Raw genomic sequence first — 22,159 nt, forward strand, 5'->3', positions numbered from 1 at the left:
AATAAATATTCAAAATACATTTTAAAATATGTTTAGCAAAAATAAATAAATACCAATAAGAAACTTACATTTACATTTAGTCATTTAGCAGACGTTTTTATAAGTGACTTACAATCAAAACCAACAAAAGAGCAATGATATGCAAGTGCTATGACAAACTTTGCAATCATTCTGGTATATGTCTGCAGAGAGACAAGAGATTCATCATCAGACTCTTTAACATTCTTCAGCAGGTGACGTCTGAAAGCTGCAGACCAGTAATTAACCGCAATCCATCGCTAGACAGAGATAACACTGGAAGTGATGCTGAAGTTTGTCATGAAGATCCAGACGTTTCTCTGCAAGCTTCAAAAGACCTGCGGCCGTCGGTCTGATTCCAGCTGTTATCATCCATCAACATTCTGAGCATTTACAAGCATTCATGCTTACTCTGATGGATCTCTTCATTCATCATGTTAATATTTTAACTACACTCTAAAAAATGCTGCATTTTTTTTTAACCCAAATGCTGGGTTCAGCTTGTTGGGTCATTTTATTGGGTTATTTTTAATATTTTTACTCAGGTGCTGGGTCATTTTTACGCTGGGTTATTTTTTTCTACCTAACCGCTGGGTTGAGCTCGTCTCAATGCCGTCGCTGCCGATTTAGTGCACTCTTTCGGGGAAATAAAGGTTTGTATATATTTAATTTCATTTATAAAGTCTTTAATGTGGTGTAAATTATATTATTTTACGCAATGCGTAACAAAACATAAGGACGAGATGTCAGCTGCGTACGCAGCTGTCGTCGTTTTGTGCTGGAAACGCCTTTGCCTTGCATAACATAAATAGATTTTATTCGTTATAATACTGAGTGTAATTTAATTTAAAATATGTTCTCTAATCTCAGTACTGTTTGTTTTTGGGCAGGTTTTGGAGTCAGTCACGCCATCTCTCAGCTACGAGTGAAACGTGAGGCCGCGGTCTAATGTTCACACTTCCCTCGGCGAACAGCAGCCCTTCATCGGCTCAGATTTCGGCACGAGAATTAGCACTATTTCGGTAAAAAGCGATTACAGAGAACGGTTGAATACACTTAAATTAAGATGATACTTTTATATGTGCCTTTTTTATTTCTAAAATTCCTGTTAAACAAGTTTAAATGTATTTAATATTGTAAACTCAATTCACCCAAATAAATTCAATTTGTCTTGTATTTTGTCCATGGGTGTTCTTGTTTAACAATAAATGTTTATCATTTGATTATTGCTGTTGCCTATATAGTAATTCTGTGTGTGATTTTTAATTTCCAGTCCATTTTAAGCCAGCAATATAATATTTTTTAAACAATAGTTGACTTATATAAAACAACCCAGCATATTTAGTAAAAACCAGCTGGGTCAAAATAACCCAGCATGTGTTCTGTCCAATATTTGCCCAGCGCTGGGTTGCCAAATAACCTAAGTTGGGTTGTTTTTAACCCAGCATTTTGTAGAGTGTAGATTTCATTTTTATACTTTCGGTTTCTATTTCATTTTTAGTTGACGTTTTAAATTTGAACTTTACATTTTAAATGTAACATTTTTTGTGTGCTTTTGTCATTATTGTTAGCCGTAGGCTTTTTATGTCGATATACAATTATTTTAGTATTTTAAACGAAAATGAGGAATTTTGCCTTTGAATCAAAACATGTTTTATTTAATATTTCAGTTTAATTCAGTTAACTTTTATTTTGTTTCAAGAAATGAAAATGTTTTTATGCTTTTTATTTTAGTTAATATTTTGATTTTAACTAAATATTTAATATAAAAAATTATTTATTTTTTATTTATTTATTTTTATTAATATACATACAAAGAGTATACAAAATATAGATACAGACTAACGTAAAACAACACACAACATAAAACAAGCTAAGTACAAAAAACACAGCAAAAACAACAACAAAAAAACTCAAATTTATGTATAGGTTGGGAGTGTTGAGTATTATATATATATATATATATATATATATATATATATATATATATATATTAATGTATATATATATTAATTTTGTTGTTTTGCCATTTTATTAGTTTTTCTTAATTTCTATATCATTTTTAATCAAGATTTAGTTATTTTAGAATTTCAACTTAAACTAAATGAAAATAAGAAATGTCTTGACTTAACTAGCTTAAATAAAATAAGTTTTATTTAAAGTAACAAAACGTTTTTAATGGTTTTAGTTTCAGCTAATATTTTAATATTTAGTTTTTTAAAATATTTTGTTGTGTGTTTTTGTCATTGTTTTTAGTTTTTTTATGTATATATAGTTTTTATTAAATTTGAGTTATCTGAGTACTTAAACTAAATGAAAATGAACGTTGCCTTGGCAACTAGATGAAATAAATTTATTTTTTTATTTATTTTATTTTATTATTTTGAATTAAATTTTTAAAAATATTTTCCATTTCAAGTAATTAAAATGTTGTTTTCTGGTTTTAGTTGTAGTTGCCGATAATAACCCAGATAAACACTAAACATGAGCAATAACAATAGTGACGCTTCATCAAACACAGTGTCAGAAATGGACTGGAATGAGCAGCCGGATGAGAGGAACCGACCCGTATCTCCTCCACCCTCATCTCCAGCGCTGCAAAGAGAAAACGCTCACATCTCAAAGAGCTGCTGGTGTCTCAATACAACATATCCATATTCCAAGAAACTGCACATGACGTTAAAACGGGGTTTGGAGCTTCAGCGATGACAGAGAGATGAAGCGCTTGAACAGCCCTTATTATGGAAACGCTTCTCTCAAGACGTCTCAGAGCTGAGACGACAGAAACGCTCATATAACACTGGTTCTCACTCAAACTAATGACAGCGGTGGACTGAGACGATCAGAAGACGAACACGTGCCGTCACGTATCAGGAGATCTGAGACCCATATGTCGTGCCGACAATCGCTGCAGATAAAAGTGCTGTTTGTTCTGTTTGAAAGAAGCACAAAACACCCTCATTACCTCAGCTCAGAGAGAAATCACACACTCAAACCATTCCCCTGGACAACAATCAGAGTCAGTGGAGACGTTCGCTGATTGACGCATTGATTTATTTGTGGCGCCTGTCACAATATCAAAACTGAACGCCACAAATAATTATTCGTTGAATAAACATGAGCACTGCAATACACTTTGGGACTTGACAAAATGGTTAGAAAGTAATAAAAATGTCAAAATTTAGACTTTCTTATGTTTTTTTAAGACAAACCCACATACACACATTCGCACACACACACAAACACACACACATATATATGTATTTTAGTGCCGTTAATCGATTTGAAAAATTATCTAATTAATCACACATTTTTTCTGAAATTAATCGCGATTAATCCCACCTAACAATAACGTTTTTAAATATACTTTTATATTGCAATAATTTAACATTCAATCTTCAAATTAGAGTACAAACAACATAAAGACCGTATATTTTTAATATTTGTTTAATGGCATCTTTTTTATGACTGAAGACCAGTATCACTGATACCAATTAATACTGATTTCCCTATAAAAATTATCCCCCTAATATTTAACCATTGATTATAGCCATTCAACATTACATTATAATTAAGAGCTATCAATTTTAACATTTATTAGACTTTAAAAATAATTTCTAATTTAAGTGATCTTAAAACAATCTTCACATAAACCCATAATAATAAATGTCATATTTAGCTACTTGTGCCCTTCAGCAGAAATATACAGAAATTGAATAAAGTTATCAAACACTAAATTCTAAATTAAATACAGATGAATCCTTAAAGCTATAAATGTTATTGATTTCCTAATTTTTCTTTTGTTATTGATGAACAGACATCACAGCAGCTGGTCATTAGGTTGTTTTGGCTGCTATTACTTTAAGAGCTGCCACTGCTGAACGTGATGCGGATCTGACACGCATCTCATCACCTTTTCTGACCCACTTCAGTCTCTACTAACGAACTGACGAGTTGAATCGAGTGTGTTAGATGAGAGAGACAGTGCTCGGTTGCTCCAGGACAGTTTTGAAAACGATTTCAGAGACATGTTCTTTAATGTGATTCATGTATAACATATTACATGCACGCACAGTTTTAAGGCAGCTTTAATCACCTTTTTGGTAACTTCGTGACTTAACTGACCACGACATTGCATGCATGTCATTTATTTCATGCTTTGATATGAAATGATATAGGCTACAGCGCTGGCGCCTTTGTGTGTGCAAAAGTACTGTTCGACTCGAGCCTGCCGCTGAAGTGAAGCTGAAGCGCGTCTGAAACGTCTCCGGATTGATGTGATCGTAAAGACGTTCTGCGACTGAATAAATGCACTTTTTGTCAAGAAAAAACAGACAGAAACAGCAGTTATGAGTGGGTGGCCAACCCTAGGCTCCATCACAGAGTTAACGGCGTTACATAATTTTAACGCATTAAACTGAAAAAATTAATCACCTGCGTTAACGTGCAAATTTTGACAGCACTAATTTATTTATTTATGCAATTTGTCCTGCTACATAGCAGGAATTAAAAAATAAAAATTTATATATATATATATATATATATATATATATATATATATATATATTTACTAATATATAAAATATTATAAAGAAATGTACCTCTCCATTTTCCTCTCCAACAATTTAAATTGATGCTGACTCACATTCTGAAACACTTCCATTCACAACAAAAGCCAACAGCACCAACTAATATTACAATATTACTAATATTACAAATGAAACTGATTGGACAAGACACATCTGAAACTGTAAAATGACAAACGACAAACTCTGCAACACAATGTAACTAACAAAGACCCTTTAGTAATTTCTAACTTTAGTTCACTTTCTGCTCTGCTTTCACATTGTTTCTCAACCCTTTAATGTGTAAATAACATAAAGCCGTCTTGCTCACAGATAAGTGTGTGAATATATCAAATTTGTCCCTTCACACAATATTCTCCAAAGTCTCCAAGAGGAAGTTTTCAGTAAGAGGCTTTACAGACTCATCTCCAGCTGCATGTCAAAGCACAAAAACAATTACCAAACTACACAAAGCGTTTTCCCCATAAAACCCCAGAGATCCCAGTTAATCTGCCGAAGCGTTTCTCTGGAGTTCTGGCAATCCTCGAGCACAAAACAAACAGCGGCTGTGAAACTGAGCTCTGCTGGCAGCACGCTCAAACTCTGCAGATCGAGTCCAGACGCCAGCCCTGCCATAGTCAGACTGTGTGTGCGCCTCAGACACTCTGACATCAGCTCGGGAAACAGGTGCACAAGCGCACAGGTGATCACACACACACACACACACACACACACACACACACACTCTCTCACTCTCACACACACACTCTCACTCTCTCACACACACACACACACACACACTCTCTCTCACGCTCTCTCTCTCTCTCACACACACACACACACACACTCTCTCTCACTCTCTCTCACACACACACACACACACACACACACACACACACACACACACACTCTCTCTCTCTCTCTCAATTCAATTCAATTCAATTCAATTCAGAAAGCTTTACTGGCATGACAAAAACATACATTTTGTATTCCCAAAGCATTAAAACAACATAGAAAATGATTTAGAATATCTGAACATTTAGTAAAGCCTAGAGAAAATAATAGTAATAATGAAACTAAATAAAAAAGGCAATATTATATAAACACATGGCTAGATATAGCAAAAAATAAATAAAATAATAGTATTAATAAAATAACATTAATAAAATAAATAAAGAATTATAATAATAATAAATAAAGGATTGTACTACAGAAATCATGTAACAACTGAACTTAGAAATTTGAACACTGTATACATTATATGTGTGTAGGCAGGGGCGGACTTAGCGACTTGGGGGCCCTAAGCAAATTCCAGGTATGGGGCCCCCATACAATAACTATGTGTCCTTTTATGCTTAACCCCTATTTTGCTCACTCGCTCAAGTTTTTAGTTTATTTATCCCTTCACAACCAGTAATTAGTCAACTTGCTGCTGTTCTAAAGCCAAATTAGGCTACCTTATTTATTTTTTTTCGGATCACAAAAAGGAAGACATTATCAAAAAAAAATAAAAATAAATAAAAAAAAAAAACTTGCACTTGTCCATTTAATAAATTGTAAACCTTTCCAATCTTTTTACAAACATACAATTATCCCAGGCAATTCATTATATGTTCCAAGTGTTCTGAAGGCATACTGTAGGCTTTGCTGAGAAACAAATAGAAAATGAAACCTATTATTAAGGGAAAATCTCCAGTCATTGCATTTGTGCATTTATACGAGTACGCGGCAGTCAGCGCCGGTGCGCCTAGGAGAAGCACACAAGAGAGTCATTTTGAAACATCAAGATAAATAAAATTGTGACTTGAAACACAATATTTTCTTTTCTTTACTGAGGTGAATATCTCAGTAGGTGAATATACAGTCAGACAGCATGCGCGCAAAGAGCGCTCCCTCATTCAATTCTCTCACTTCAATTCATTGCGATCTCACGACGTTCCGTTAATAACTGCACAATGAATCTCTTATTTACATCGTATCTACACTTTGTTATAATGAGATGATCCCCGTCCTTGCAGAACTCAGCACTTTACAAAAACTCAGCCGCTTACCTCGCTTATTGGTTAAGTCCGCCCCTGTGTGTAGGTCTAATAGGTGTGTGTTTGGGCTGTGAGTGAGTGTGTGTGTATTTCTCTCTGGCTCTCCCTCAGGAGATGACAAGATGCTACAAATCTTGCAGCTATATTAGAACATTTGGCTTCTTCGCCAAGAATGAAACAGAGTTTTTGGGTTGGATTACAGGTGTTAAATTGGGGGAATATTTGATTAATTTTGGGGTAGTAGTGGTCTCTGATATCTTTATATTTTGTGTATTCTGTGAGGAAGTGCAGCTCCGTCTCCGTCACTCCCAGGATGCAGTGCGAGCAGAGTCTGTCCTCACGAGAGAGCCAGGTCTGTCCGCGCGGCCCGTCTCTACGGCCAGACTGTGTTCACTGAGTCTGTACATCGTCAGTGTTTTCCTGAGTCTCACATCACTCACGGCGCTCAGGTTCTCGATTTAGGGCCGAATAACATTCCAGTTTGTGCTGGTTTTTAATGGTGTTTGTCCAATGGGTGATGTACTTGTCTTTTTCTGTGTTTGTGTGTCCTGAGGCAGGCTGATCTCTGTGTGTGTGAGCTCAGTCAGTCTCAGCACCAGCTGGCACAGGGGACTCTTACTTACGCTCAGCTCTTGGTGTTTTAGGGCTTTGTAATGGTATGTGTTGGGGTCGCTTGTTTTTAGGTGTTTCCAGAATCTTTTTTGGATATTTAGAAGGAGAGGGTATTGGCCTAATTCTGCCCTGCATCCGTTTGGAGTTTTTCTTTGGACTTTGAGTATTCTTTTACAGAAATTTAAATTTAGGGTTTCGATTGGGTGTTTTTCCCAATTTAAGAAGTCCAATTTTATAGAAGGACCCCACACTTCACTGCCATATAAAACAATTGGTTCAATTATAGATTTGAAAAGTTTGAGCCAGATTTGGACTGGAATGTCAATTTTAATGGATATTTTTATGGCATAGAAAGCCCTTTGAGCTTTCTCTTTGAGTTCATTCACAGCCAAAGTAAAGTTACCGGTTGGAGTTATTTTCCTCAATTTAGGTCCCCACCATGACACGAGTCCCCATGAGTCTGTGTGTATTCAGGTTCAAGTCCCCACCTGTAATTTGTAATAGTTTTTTATGTGTATATAGTTTTTCTTAAAGGTGTCATCGGATGCAAAATTCACTTTTACATGTTGGTTAAACATTAATGTGTGTTGTCAGTGTGTGTACACAACCACCCTATAATGATAAAAATCCACCCAGTGTTTTTTTTAAATCCCCAAAAATAATAACCCCTTTCTCAAATCAAGCCGTTCTCAGATTCTTGTCTGTGTGATGTCACAGACCCAGGCCCCTCCCACGATTGTTGATTGACACTCTCAGACTCCGCCCTGAGTGAGCTGTCATCAGTCCTCCATTGTTTCACCGCCGGAGCAGATGTAGACAAGAATGGCTCTGATTAAGAGATTGAGGTGTTTTGTTGTTGGATGTAATAATGAACATAGCAGTCGTCATTTACTCCCGACATCTGAGAACATCAGACGCAGAGGATTAGCTTTGTTTTTAAAGGGAATGCGCCCCCGATCTACATAAATGCATCTATGTTCGCGCGAATCATTCGTAATCCAGCTTCACCTCCAGAAGAAGTGAGTATAAGGTTCTTTTATGAATCTTTGCAAATCACCTTTCCTAATAATGTGCTAGTTAGCCAGTTTCACGATGAATGCAGCTAAAGTTTACCGTCTCTCAGAGAACAGCCGTCACCACACAGAAGAAAGAGGCGGAGTCAGCAGAGCTCAGTAGCATTTAAAGTGACATGCACCGAAACGGGTCGCTGTGAACAGACCTGTTTTTGACAGGGTAAAAAGGGTGTTGTTTTACACAACCATTGAGAAATTTTAACCACAGTGTGTTATTGACTTTTCATTAAGACCCTAAAGAATTATATCAACTTGTGGAAAATGTGCATCCGATGACCCCTTTAATTTGAATTAATTTATTTTTATAAGTTTTAGTTTTAGTTATTTAAGCATTTCAAATTAATACATACATATATATATATATATATATATATATATAGATAGATAGCTTTTATTTTAAAATTCCCAGTTTTCATTTTTAATTAATTAATTAATTTAATAATCAATTATTTGTTTTATTTTTAAGTTTAAATAATTTTGTTATGCGCTTTTGTCATTTGTATTAAGTTTTTTTTTGGTATATTTCTATTTGGTGTGGTGCATTTGTTTTAGTAATTTTAGTACTTAAACTTATTTTATTCCAGTTAGTTGCAAATGCAATAGTTTTTCATCTAATATTTATAATTTATTTTATTTAAATTAACACAATTTCTAATAGTTAACAATAACAACACTACTCTACACTCTTACTGGATGAAAACATGTAACTTGAGTCTGTTTTATCCCCCCTGAGATATTTTAAGAGAAACATCCAAGACAAAGTTGATCCTTAACCTAAACACAGCCGAGATCTCCACTGAGCAATGAAAGAGCAGCAGCTATCAGTGTCTATTTCAGGACAGAAGCTGAAAGGGAGGTGTTGAGCGGCAGACGATCGAGTGACTCATTAGTCCAGCCGTGACATGTTAAACACCCTGCAACTCAGCACACGCTTAGATCTTTGCATCTCTAATCGCTCGTACTTTACAACGGCACGCTTATTTAAGCATGAACTCATAGCTTCAGTCTACATTACAGGTGTTTCTTCATTCACTGACGCTCAGTCATCAATCCATAATACTGAGCATTAAAGATCAGTCCTGATCATCTAGAGACGTGAGAGAGAAAGAAACCACCTAGCAATGATCCAGAACACCATAGTATTGTAACAATGCTCGAAACACAAGCACATATTATAATGTGACTCTGGACCACAAAACCAGTCATGAGAGTCAATTTTTGTAAATTGAGATTTATGGATCATCTGAAAGCTAATATTTCCATTGATGTATGGTTTGTCATGATAGGACAATATTTGGCTGAGATACAACTATTTGAAAATCTGGAATCTGAGGGTGCAAAAAAATCAAAATATTGAGAAAATCGCCTTTAAAGTTGTCCAAATGAAGTTCTTAGCAATGCATTTTACTAATCAAAAATTAAGTTTTGATATATTTTTACGGTCGGAAATGTACTAAATATCTTCATGGAACATGATGCTTACTTAATATCCTAATGATTTTTGACGTAAAAAAAAAATGGATAATTTTGACCCATACAATGTATTGTTGGCTATTGCTACAAATATATCTGTGCTACTTATGACTGCTTTTGTGCTCCAGGGTCACAAATTACATTTGTACTCTTTATGCAATCTCAGTTTAATAGTCGCAACTGCAGCAGATTCCTGTCGTTGAAAGCGTTCGGTATCTGAACATCAGACTGTTATCAGATTGAACTGAAGGCAAGGACACCTTTAGTTGAGCTCTTTTCATCCTCAGCTCTTTGATGCATGACCCAGATCCAGCATCACATCTGCACAATAGAGATGCGGACACTAGAGATGGGGAAGATTTTACCCAAAATTCAATGTCTACTCACTCTAATGAGCTCCAAAAACCATTGAAGCACCATAAATGTATCATAACCAGGGGCAGAAATGAACTATTCCGTAAAATAATTATTAAAATGTAAATTATTAAAATTTTAAGATGGTCCACTTCATGCTGCACCTTACAACACCTCTTGTCAACTGACAAACTGCTTTAATAAATATTATTCTTGGATAATATTTGAAGAGAAACTAATTATAATCACATGGAGTAAATGTATGATATAAGAATACAAATCTAATTTAAAAATTAATAAATAAATAAATAGTAAATTTACATAAATAAATAAATAAAACAAAGAGCAGCTCAAAAATAAATAAGTTACTGAATAATAAATAAACTAATTTTTAAAAAGTATAGAAAAATAAAAATAAACAGTAAATAAACATAAAAATCTGGAAATAAATAATAAATGGTAAAATAAATGAAAATGCATAGTAAAATAAAACAAATGAAAATGCATATTAAATAAAATAAATAATCCATAGTTAAAAAATAACGGTAACACTTTACAATAAGGTTCATTAGTTAAACATTAGTTAATGTATTAACTAACATGAACTAACCATGAGCAATACATTTGTTACTGTATTTACTAATCTTCGCTAACATTAGTTAATAAAAATACAGATGTTCATTGATAGTTCATGTTAGTTCACAGTGCATTAACTAATGTTAACAAGATTTTAATAATGTATTAGTAAATGTTGAAATTAATATTAACAAAGATTAATAAACGCTGTATAAGTGCAGTTTATTATTAGTTAATGTTAACTAATGTAGTTAACTAATGAACCTTATTGTAAAGTGTTACCAAAATAACAAATTAAAACAAACAGTAAATGAAATAAAATATATAAGTTTTTAAAATAAAATGTATAGTAAAATTCTAATAATATTAGTTTAGTTTTTAATATTTAATATATATATGCATTATTTAAAAATTGTCAAGTAAGTCTAAAATAGTTAAAATTAAGATTAATTTTAATTGCAATGGGGCATTTTTGCCCCAATCACCTTGAATTTCGGGGACATTTTTGTTCATTTTGGTGGCATTTTTGCCTCAACCCCATTAATTTCCGACCCTGATCATAACAGCAATTCATATAACACATGCATTATATTTCAGGTCTTCTAAAGTTTGCATGAAGCGTAGACCCACATTTAAGACATTCAGAAGAACTTACAACTTTACAGAAAATAGCACAAAAGTGCTATAAATATATGCAAAAATTTATATGCTATAGAGTCATATAAACCAATTAAAGAAGCATAAAGGACTGAATGACATGAGGATGAGTAAATGATGACAAACATTTGATTTTTGGGTGCATTATCACTTTAAAGCCATACTAAATAGGGGTTACTAATAAGGTTGGTTATTCCAGCAAAGTGTCTGATTAATGTAAGTCAGAGTTGTGGAGCGGCTGGAGTTGATTTACTTTCATTAGATGAAGAATTCCAATAAGCAGCTCATAAAGAAGACGTTAATCCTCACAATAACAGCGATGCCAAAGCACACGCCAGCACGCTTAAAACGCACCACTGAGAAGAGAAAAACTAACTTTCCACAAGCAAAGCAATAGAGCTGCACCGTAAAAAAATTACTGTGAATTATATGGTAAAAGACTGTAAAAATGCTACAGTAAAAACCTGTTAAATGGTTAACGGTAAGTCCCCTTCCTATATACGGTGAAAAACTGTATTGGACATTACATGTAATTTTACAGTAGTATACCGTTTTTGGAAGTGAAGAAGAATGTATAATTTATAGTGAATAACCGTAAATTGACATCCCCAGAATTCCCTGCGTTACATTTGATGTATCAAATTTGATGTTTTTTTGTTAAAATAACTATGTTTCTTCTTAGTTTTTTCTTATCGGTTTTGTACATTAGGGTCATATGTTACATCTAATGTTGTTAAATGAATGTTTATTGCATTATTTCAGTTTCATGTGTTTCATGACGGTGTTTGGTGTTTGTGTGAATGACTGTGCACCTTCTATATATGTTCATATTTAAAAGCTGCTTGTGATAGGCTTTGTTCTTTCTCATCACCACCTGCTTTTGGTGGTTATCAGCGTATTACAAAGATACAAAACAGATTTCAGTGCTTCAATAGGTTGGTATATTAACATTATATCAAATGACAGTATTTAAATGTAAATTTAAGTTAAAACCGTAAAAACTTAAAATGTTGCTATACCACAGCTGCCATTTGTTTTACCGTAAATTTGACAGATTTTCTTTTACAGCATGCGAATGCATTTGCTGAAGGGGTTGATGAAGCTGAAGCGTTTACCTGAGGTGCTGCATGGCTGAGAGTCATGTGACTCGTGTCTGTAGAGAAGGTGAGGTTTGTTGTGCTCTTCCTCATACTCGTCTCCATCAGCGCTCAGCAGCGGCTCCAGGAAGAACTGACCGCTGTGCGTCGTGAACGTGCCGATCTAAAGAAAAACACCACACAATCACCGTCACGTTTGGTTTAAGTGATCAGACATTTGATTTTCAACTGCTGAGCAGATCCTGGGAAGAACACACCTACAACACTGGCATCTTTTATCAAATGGATGTTCCTGCTGTTTTATAAAACCATTTTACAATAAAGTTAAAAATCTGTTAAATGGTTAACGGTAAGTTCCCCTACAATATACAGTGAAAAACTGAATAAGACATTACATGTGATTTTACGGTAGTATGCAATAAAAATTACTTTAACAACGTTAGGTGTAACATAAATCTAATGTTCAAAACTGATCAGAAAGAAGTCAGAAGAAAGTTATTTCAACAAAAAACATCAAATTTGAAACATCAAATGTAACTCAGGAAATTCTGGGAATGTCAATTTACGGTTATTCACTGTAAATTATATGTTCTTTTTACAGTATACTACTGTAAAATTACATATAACATGGAATTACAGTTTTTCACCGTATATACTGTAGCAGAGGAACTTAACGTTAACCATTTAACAGGTTTTTACTTTATTATTATTGTTTTATTAAACCATTTTATAATATCCTGTTTCAGTGATTTTAATATGACCCACTTCATGCTGCAGCATTTTGCCTGGAATATTGCTTTAATAAATTATTTCTTGGGTAATATTTACAAAGAAAGAAATAAGCAAATTTCTGAAATAACAATAATAATCAATTTAAAAAAGAACAAATAAATAAATATTTTATTTATGAATAAAATAAAATATAAATTAATATTACATTAACATAATATTAATTAAAAAATATTAATAAAAATTAATAAACAAATAAAAAAACATAAATAATTAAAGGAATAACCTGCAAACAACAACTGAAGAAGGCCCCAGTCACTAAAAATATCATAACACTAGCCTATATAATTAATAAAAATAATAATAGTCAAAGAATTGTAATTAAGTAAATAAATAAATACAAAATTTAAATAAAGGTAATAAAATGAAATCCATTAATACGTAAAATTAATATTAAAAGAAATGAATAAAAACAAATGTGCAGTAAAATAAAATACATGCAAAATTGCAGTAAAATAAATTAAATACACATGAATAGTAAATAAAATGAATAAAAATAATAGTAATATACTGTATATATACGTAGAAATATAAATATAAATATAAAAAATTAATGAAATTTAGTATTAAATTAAATTAATACTAAAATATAATATATCAATAATTAATACCAAAATAAAATAAACATGAATAGTAAATAAATAAAAATGCATAGTAAATTAACAAAATAAAAAATCAATAGCAAATACAATAAATGCAAACTAATGAATGCATTGAAAAAATGGGGAAAAATTAATAAATGGAAAAAAATTAATAAATAAAAAAGAATAATAAAATAATTGAAAATAACAAATAAAAAAATTAATAAAATAAAAATCAATGATTGACAGTCACATAAACCCTTCTCTGGAATCATGGGTCATCATCACCACGTTCAACACGTTCAAACACTGAATTACACATTCCTGCATACATTCCGAACGGGAGCGAGCTTTATGATACTGTATGGAAAACATCCGACAAAAACATACCAGCAAATAATGAAGTGGAAAAACGCTTGGGTCTGTTTGAACCAATGGAAACATGTTTGACATGAACTCAATGAGTTTCCATGAAGACTGTCATTACACACTCTCTTTATGCTGGATAAACTGATCTGATTCTCCAGATCACAGTCTGCTATTCATCTGCCCTCAGAAACACAGCAGAAAAGGCCATTTCTGTGTCATCTCTCCCACAGCGTGGCCTTTCAGCTCCGCAAATACTGAACTCATTCACAACCAGTGTTGGGCACGTTACTTTAAAAAAGTAATTAGTTATAGTTACTAGTTACTTCTCACAAATAGTAACTGAGTTAGTAACGGAATTACATCATTATAAAAGTAACTAATTACCAGGGAAAGTAACTATTGCGTTACTTTAAAAAAAAAATAATAACGTTCAAATGTTAAATAACTTTGGATGCCCCCAATATTAATTTTGTTAAATATGTTAAATTAAATAAGAATAAATTATTATTATAAAACATTGTACATTAATCTACACTATTTATCTACTGACACTTAGCATCAGTCAGTGAAGCATTATAATATAATATTATATGATGATAGAACTTTAGTAATTAGAATAACCAAGTATGAATGCATATTTGTCATAAATATAAAACGCACTAAGGATTAATGAGCTGCTGGGTTCATGAATATTAATCACGTTGTCTGCGTTCGCTCGCATTGATTTGCTGAAATCAAAACAGTGATGATAATAGGTGAGCGCCAGCCAATGAGATTGTCGTTTGAGCATTAGCTCCGCCCACTACCAGAGAAAGCGGCAGTTCTTAAAAGCTGAAGAATTCCAAAGGAACTCCGTTATTTTGACAGGAAAATACAACAAAGAATATTGTTTACATGTAGCGCGTCAATTCTGCATGTTATGAAAGACTCTCTCGCTCTGTATCTTTCTTTGCGTGCGTGTATGTGAGAGAAAGAGACGGCGAGGCGTGCGCTTCACACTGTTTATGGTACGTCAAATAGGCTACAGCTACACGCATCCATTTAGATGAACTGAAAAATTAAATTCTAATAATATAATATAGTAACGCCACATTTTATTGTCAGTAACGGTAACAGCGTTGTAACGGGGGAAACAGTAATTCATTTGATTACTCGTTACTGAAAAAAATAACGCCGTTAGTAACGCCGTTTATTTATAATGCCGTTATTCCCATCACTGTTCACAACATGTGCGGATATTTAATAAAATATTCATTATTAAATCGAATCAGTTATAGGAACAGATCAATCTCAAACGACAACTGAAAACGGTCAAAATCATTTAAAAAATCAGAACAATAATCTATGGAAGCCCGTTTCCGCCACTGAATAAAAAATAAAACAAGGTAATTGCGACTTTTTATCTCACAATTCTGACTTTTTTTCTCGCAATTCTGAGATATAAAGTCGCAATTCTGAGATATAAACACACAATTCTGAGATATAAACTCGCAATTGCGACTTATTTCGCAATTCTGACTTTTTTTCTCGCAATTCTGAGATATAAACACGCAATTCTGAGATATAAACTCGCAATTGCGACTTATTTCGCAATTCTGACTTTTTTTCTCGCAATTCTGAGATATAAACACGCAATTCTGAGATATAAACTCACAATTGCGACTTTTTATTTCGCAATTCTGACTTTTTTTCTCGCAATTCTGAGATATAAACACGCAATTCTGAGATATAAACTCGCAATTGCGACTTTTTTTCTCGCAATTCTGAGATATAAACCGCAATTGCGACTTTTTATTTCGCAATTCTGACTTTTTTTCTCGCAATTGCGAGTTTATATCTCACAACTCTGACTTTCTCGCACCATAGGAAACCACTCTCCGTGTAAGAATGATTTTTGAACAAACATACAAATGACTAATTATTCTCCATTTCTGTGTTTTGCGCTCGCGGTTGGACAGTACTATTACCGCCGGGCAGGGTGCGGGAGGGGGGACGGCGCGCACAGCTTTCAGACACAATATTCTTCATTTCTTTATATTTCTGAGTTTGAGGCAGCTTCTATCGCGTTATTTTAACAACAGCTGTCAAGTAAAGAGCGTATTATTGTAACATGAGAGTGAATATATGAATGCACGCAGGTGGATTTCCTTCACTCTCGCATAAAACGCGATTTCATCTCTATGTTCTTGCTCTAGAATTATCTTATCTCCTGTATTTAATGTTGTAAGATATCGACCAAGCAAGACATCCCCGATGAAAATTGTAAATAAATTAAGGAGTCATTATTTATTAGTTAGTATTAGTTATTATTTTAAGTATTTTTTAAAATTATTTAGTCAATTATATATGAAGTGTTCAGATGCAAATCTGAATTTTCCTTCTAAAATGAGCATTTTTCTCAGGCTCCTATGTTTATGTTCAGTTATTTCACTTTAATGACAATGAAAAGAACGTGTACCTGAGAAAAATGCTCTCATTTTAGAAGAAAATTTCAGATAGCACTTAGAGGCTTTTGCATCTGAACCCTTCATATATAATTGACTAAATAAAAATAATTAAATAAAAAATAAAAATACTTAAAATAATAACTAATAGGCTACTAACTAATAAATAATGAATCCTTAATTTATTTACAATTTTCATCGGGGATGTCTTGCTTGGTCGATATCTTTTTGGATCAGAATTGCGAGTTTATATCTCAGAATTGCGAGAAAAAAAGTCAGAATTGTGAGATAAAAAGTCACAATTACCTTGTTTTAATTGTTATTCAGTGGCGGAAACGGGCCTCCATAATAATCTATGTGATTGATAAAAAAAGAAAAATAGTAAAATAAATAAAATAAAAATAATTAGTAAAATAAAAATCAAAAAATTATTTCAAAATAATTAATATATAAAAATAAATCTTAAAATAAATTAATAAATAAAATAAAAAAGTATAGAAAAATTTAATAAATTATCAATAAATAAACAGTAAAAAGCATACATTAAAATAATTAAAATTAATACAAATTATTATTAACTATATAATGAATAAATTATAAAATAAAAAAACAATTAAAAGGAACAAATCACCCACAACCGACAACTAAAAAAGGCCAAAGTCACTATAAAAACGTCAATTTTAAAATATAATAATAAATGAATACAAAAAAATAATTTTATGAGTTGATATATAAAAATAATTATTAAAATAAATAAATTAATAAATAAAAAATTTATAGTAAAACAAAAAATAAGTACATTAAAATACTCTAAATTAATACAAATGAATGTTAAATTATACAAATAAAACATAAATGACAACAGTGTGAGCTCATACAAACTATGTTGCTATTAAATCAAATATTGACTATTAAATCAAATCATGAACAATTAAAAGAACAAATCACTTACAAACGACAACTGAATAAGGTCAAAATCCCTTTAAAAAGCATCATAACAGCAGTCTTTATGATTACTGCACTATCTTCCAGGTCTCCTGAAGTCATATGACAGATCTGAGTGAGGAACAGACTGGTTCAGAGACGTGGAGTACGTGTATGTGGTTTGAATGACAGCAGAAGAGCGTTAAAGCCTGACATTAGGAAGATGTCACTCAGCAGAGATTCAGCGGGATATCTGGGAAGATTTCTGACAGCTAAACACATCCGATCGCAGCCTGAGGGATGGAAAGATGACACAACGCTCCCTCACAAATCCCACAAATCCCTGAGAGTACAGTAGTGACACACTGTAAACACACACACACACACACGTTCAGACACGACCAACAGACCCGCCGCCGTTCACTAACCAGCTCAACAAAGAAGAGCCGTGACACCGCGGTAAATGATGGTAAAACCACAGTATGATACATGAGTTCATCTAATGAAACGCTTTAAGAACAAGTCTGGAATCAAAACTATTATAGAATTATTCATAAATAGATTACCTGTTGAAAATATTAAAATTCTGTTTCAAGAATTGTTTTTAGAATTTTTGACAATTAATGATGATAATGAAAAACATTGTTTTAAAAAAAAAATGTTTTCCAAATGCTCATTACAGTGAGGCAATGAATCTCATTAACGTAATAACTGTAAAGTATGTATGCACTGTGGTATCTTTATGCAAAATAAGTAAATACCATAAAAAAATTCTATATAAATAATCTTGGATCTGAATATATATATACAGTTGCAAGAAAAAGGAAGTGAACTATTAAATTGATCTTAAACTGCTTAAATTGGTCACGAAACGTGATTTTTTTTTTTTTTTATTATTATATATATACACTAAATATAAGTTATACTAAAAACAATTGTAATTCAGTATCATATGAAATATCTATTAAATGTTTTGATGAGATTCACCCATATATATATACATTTAATAGTATAATATCATCAGAGGTCATGCAAGGTCGTTCTAAAGACGTTCATGAACATCTGTCCTGAAAGTTATTACGCTCATGCGGACAGACGCTGTCAACAATCGGACATCATTAGTAGAGAGATGGAGAGAAGATCAGCGCACCTGAACATCAACACATGACGGACGAGAACTTAATATCTTATACTGTAACAGTTTCTGTGCGAGGATGGATTATGGGTCAGGATGACGGGGTCAGTAACCTCACTGTCAGCGCAGGGGACCATGCTTCTCATATCCCACGATGCAATGCTTCTACCACTAAAGTCTTTCCAAAACTTGGATCTGAATCTGAATTCAAAGCATGAGTTACAATTTCATGGTGAGAAACTGGTAAAATGTAGTAAAATATGAAAAAGTACAGAAAATGTCAATGAAAAACAAAAAAAAAAAAACTGGCCAAAGGCTATATATATATATATATATATATATATATATATATATATATATATATATATATATATATATATATATATATATATATATATATATATATATAAAAGAACACTTTAATTAAATAAGTCTACACACTTCACTTTTAGCAACAATTTTAGAAGTGAAACATCTAATCATATACTAAAAATTACAGGACGGACATCAGCAGCTGAGCGCTGTCTATCATTTATTATGTAAATGATGAAATATCTCTTATAAAAGGCTAAGGTTAAAAGGTTAAAAGGCTAAAATGCAGCAAACTATGAAAAGAATAAATAAAATATTTACTTTGTATTTTTTTTTTTTTTTTTTACATTTTTGTATTAAAATCTAAAAATAAAAATTTTAAATACACAAAATATTAAAAGAAAATATAAAATAATTATTTAACTAATAATAAAAAATGTTGTATTTTATAAAAAAATGTTTTTACATTTTTTGTAGAAAAATATGAAAATACAAAAAGCAAATAAATATCCCATTTTTGTTTTATGTTAATTATATATATTGTACACTTTTTATTTTTATATCTTGTACATTTTAACAAAAAGAAAATAAGTTTTTAAAGTTTATTTTCTAAATAAATAAATAAACAAACAAACAAACCTAAAAAAAATGTTGGCCTCCTTTGGTCACTTCAACAAAATGTAATTTTGACATTAAAATCCACACTCTTCAGTTGTAGCAGCAATTTTAACACACCAAATCAAAACAACGGATTAGCAGCTGCTGCATCAGCTTTATAAATCTGCTGTGGAATGATGTTTCTGTCTTTCATCTAAACCTCTGAATGTTTGCATGTTGTGAAGCTTCCTCTGGCTGTTTACGACGGACAAAACACAACTCGTCTGACGCTCCTGTCATCCTCTGAGCTCTGAGACGTGACGGACGACTCGATGACGACCTCCTGACCTCATCAGAGACTAAACGAGCGCCGTCATGAGGGGCGACTCTTTGAGCGGCCCGCTGCCCTGCAGCTACATTTACAACCGGGGCTAATCACCTCCCACCACCTGAGATAACTAATTAACAGATGACCGCATGCAAAAGGGTCAGGAGCACATCCTCAGCAACAGCACAACAAAAGACTGCTTCGCCCCGAGGTCTATAAACAAGAGCGCAGAGCCACGGAAGGGTTAAACCGGTTAGGAAGTTGAGCAAACAGTCTATATTTGAAAGACTAGATGGTGTTGGACAGCTGGGTGTCATATTTACCAAATCACATTCATTCATTCTGTCTCACACGAGTCAATTCTCCCATCTGAAATAACTAGCAGGGTAGTTTAAACACCTGCTCGTGCTTCAGGCACGTTTCCCATCAAAACCAGAGAAGAATAACTTAAGTAAACCAAATCCTAATCTTCACAGGAGCAACTAATCCTGGATTCTTACCAAGTTTCCTGCTAGTAAAAACTTGTAATTAAAAGCTGGAAATGCTATGACCGATCCCAGTTAACCGCTTAACTTCTAGTTATATTCTGTGACATTACAAAAAATACTACCAAAATGGAACAGTTAGCAACCTTCTACATGCTACTAGTTACCAGTTGAGATCTTTAACCAATAACCCACTAGCCCAATCCACCCATTATTACCCGCTAAAATACCAGTCCAATCCACTAGACTCATTTATCCCATGTAAAATAACTAGCCAAGTATAGTTATATCCATTTCCCATCAAAACTAGAGATGAATAACTTAACAGAAACAAGTAATGCTGTGCTCATTACCACAATTATTAGCTTCTGATTAGTAAAAACTTGTAATTACAAGTTGGAAACGCTCTAACTAATCCCAGTTATCCACTTAACTTCTAGTTATCTGATGTGACATTACAAATTGGAACATTTGGCAACCTTACTGGTTACCAGTTCAGATCTTTAACCAATAACCCTGTTTTTATACTCACTAGTCCAATCCACTCGTTTCATTTCTCCATTCTAAAATAACTAGCAAGTTGGATTAAATATGCATTTCCCATTAAAAATAGAGATGAATAACTCCACTAAACCAAATCAAGAAAGAACTAATCTTTGAACTAATTGAGAAACTCGTGACTACAAGTTAGAAACGCTCTGACCAATCCCAGTTATCCACTTAACTTCTAGCTATCTGCTGTGACATTACAAAACAACAACCAAATTGGAAAAGTTTGCAACCTTCTATGTGCTACTAGTTACCAGCTCAGATCTTTAACCATTGGGCTAACCCTGTGTTTATAGTCACTAGTCCAATCCATTTAACTCATTTCTCCTATCTAAAATAACTAGCAGAATAGTTTCAAAATCCGTTTCCCATTAAAACTCGAGATGAATAACTCAACTAAACCAAATCCTAATCTTCACAGAAGGAACTAATCTTGTTGAAATTATCCTAATTGTGAGTTTCCTGCTAGTAAAAACTACAAGTTTAGTAATTACATTAGTAATTACCAGTTGAAAATGCTCTGGCTAGTCCCAATTTACCACTGAACTTCTAGTTATCTGTGATATCACAAAGAAAACAGCCAATATGGAAAAGTTAGCAACCTTCTACATGTTACCAGTTTAGATCTTTAACCACTAAACTCTCTGTTTACACTAACTAGCCCATGACACACTACTTATTTCTGCCATTTAAAACAACTCGCTCGTCCGCTCATGCTTCAGGCATGTTTTCCATCAAAACTAGAGAAAAACAACTCAACTAAACCAAAGCCTAAACTAGTCCTGCGTTCATATTGGAATTACATGAGTTCCCTGCTAGTTAAAAAAGGTCACATCTTTGTTCAACTCATAACTTCATTAGGCAACGCTCCGAATAATCCCAGTTAACCACTTGTCACAAAAACAACCAAAATGAAACTGTTTGAAAACAACAGATCTTTAACATATAAACCATGTTTATACTCACTAGCCCAGTCCACTCAAGTCATTTTTTCCCATCTAAAATTACTAGTAGTTGTTGTGCTCAGGCATTTAAAACTTGTGCAACAGGCATGTTTCCAGCCCTTCTGTGGGAAGACTAGTTAAACTAGAGAACAACTCAGCTAAACCAAAGCCTAATCTTCACAGAATTAACTAGTTCATGCTGGAATTATCCTAATTATGAGTTTCCCTGTAGTACAAC

The 22,159-nt window shown here is 33.0% G+C and overlaps 1 protein-coding gene across 2 annotated transcripts in view; it reads right to left on the minus strand.

The window, feature by feature from the left end:
- Positions 1–22,159, minus strand: part of LOC131534109 (A disintegrin and metalloproteinase with thrombospondin motifs 20) — a 125,289-nt gene that overhangs the window by 92,751 nt on the left and 10,379 nt on the right. The window contains exons 1-2 of one of the 2 annotated variants that reach the window (XM_058766774.1): positions 17,600–17,695; positions 12,483–12,627 (exon numbers count right to left, since the gene is read on the minus strand). Coding sequence is in view for 1 of the 2 variants with exons in the window: in XM_058766773.1 (XP_058622756.1) it covers positions 12,483–12,627 (145 nt within the window). In the remaining variant the exon portion in view is untranslated. Of the gene's footprint in view, positions 1–12,482; positions 12,628–17,599; positions 17,696–22,159 lie in introns of those variants that run through there. The other variant, XM_058766773.1, reaches the window with a different exon arrangement.

Source organism: Onychostoma macrolepis, chromosome 25 (assembly GCF_012432095.1).
Source record: "Onychostoma macrolepis isolate SWU-2019 chromosome 25, ASM1243209v1, whole genome shotgun sequence".
Taxonomy (NCBI): Eukaryota; Metazoa; Chordata; class Actinopteri; order Cypriniformes; family Cyprinidae; genus Onychostoma; species Onychostoma macrolepis.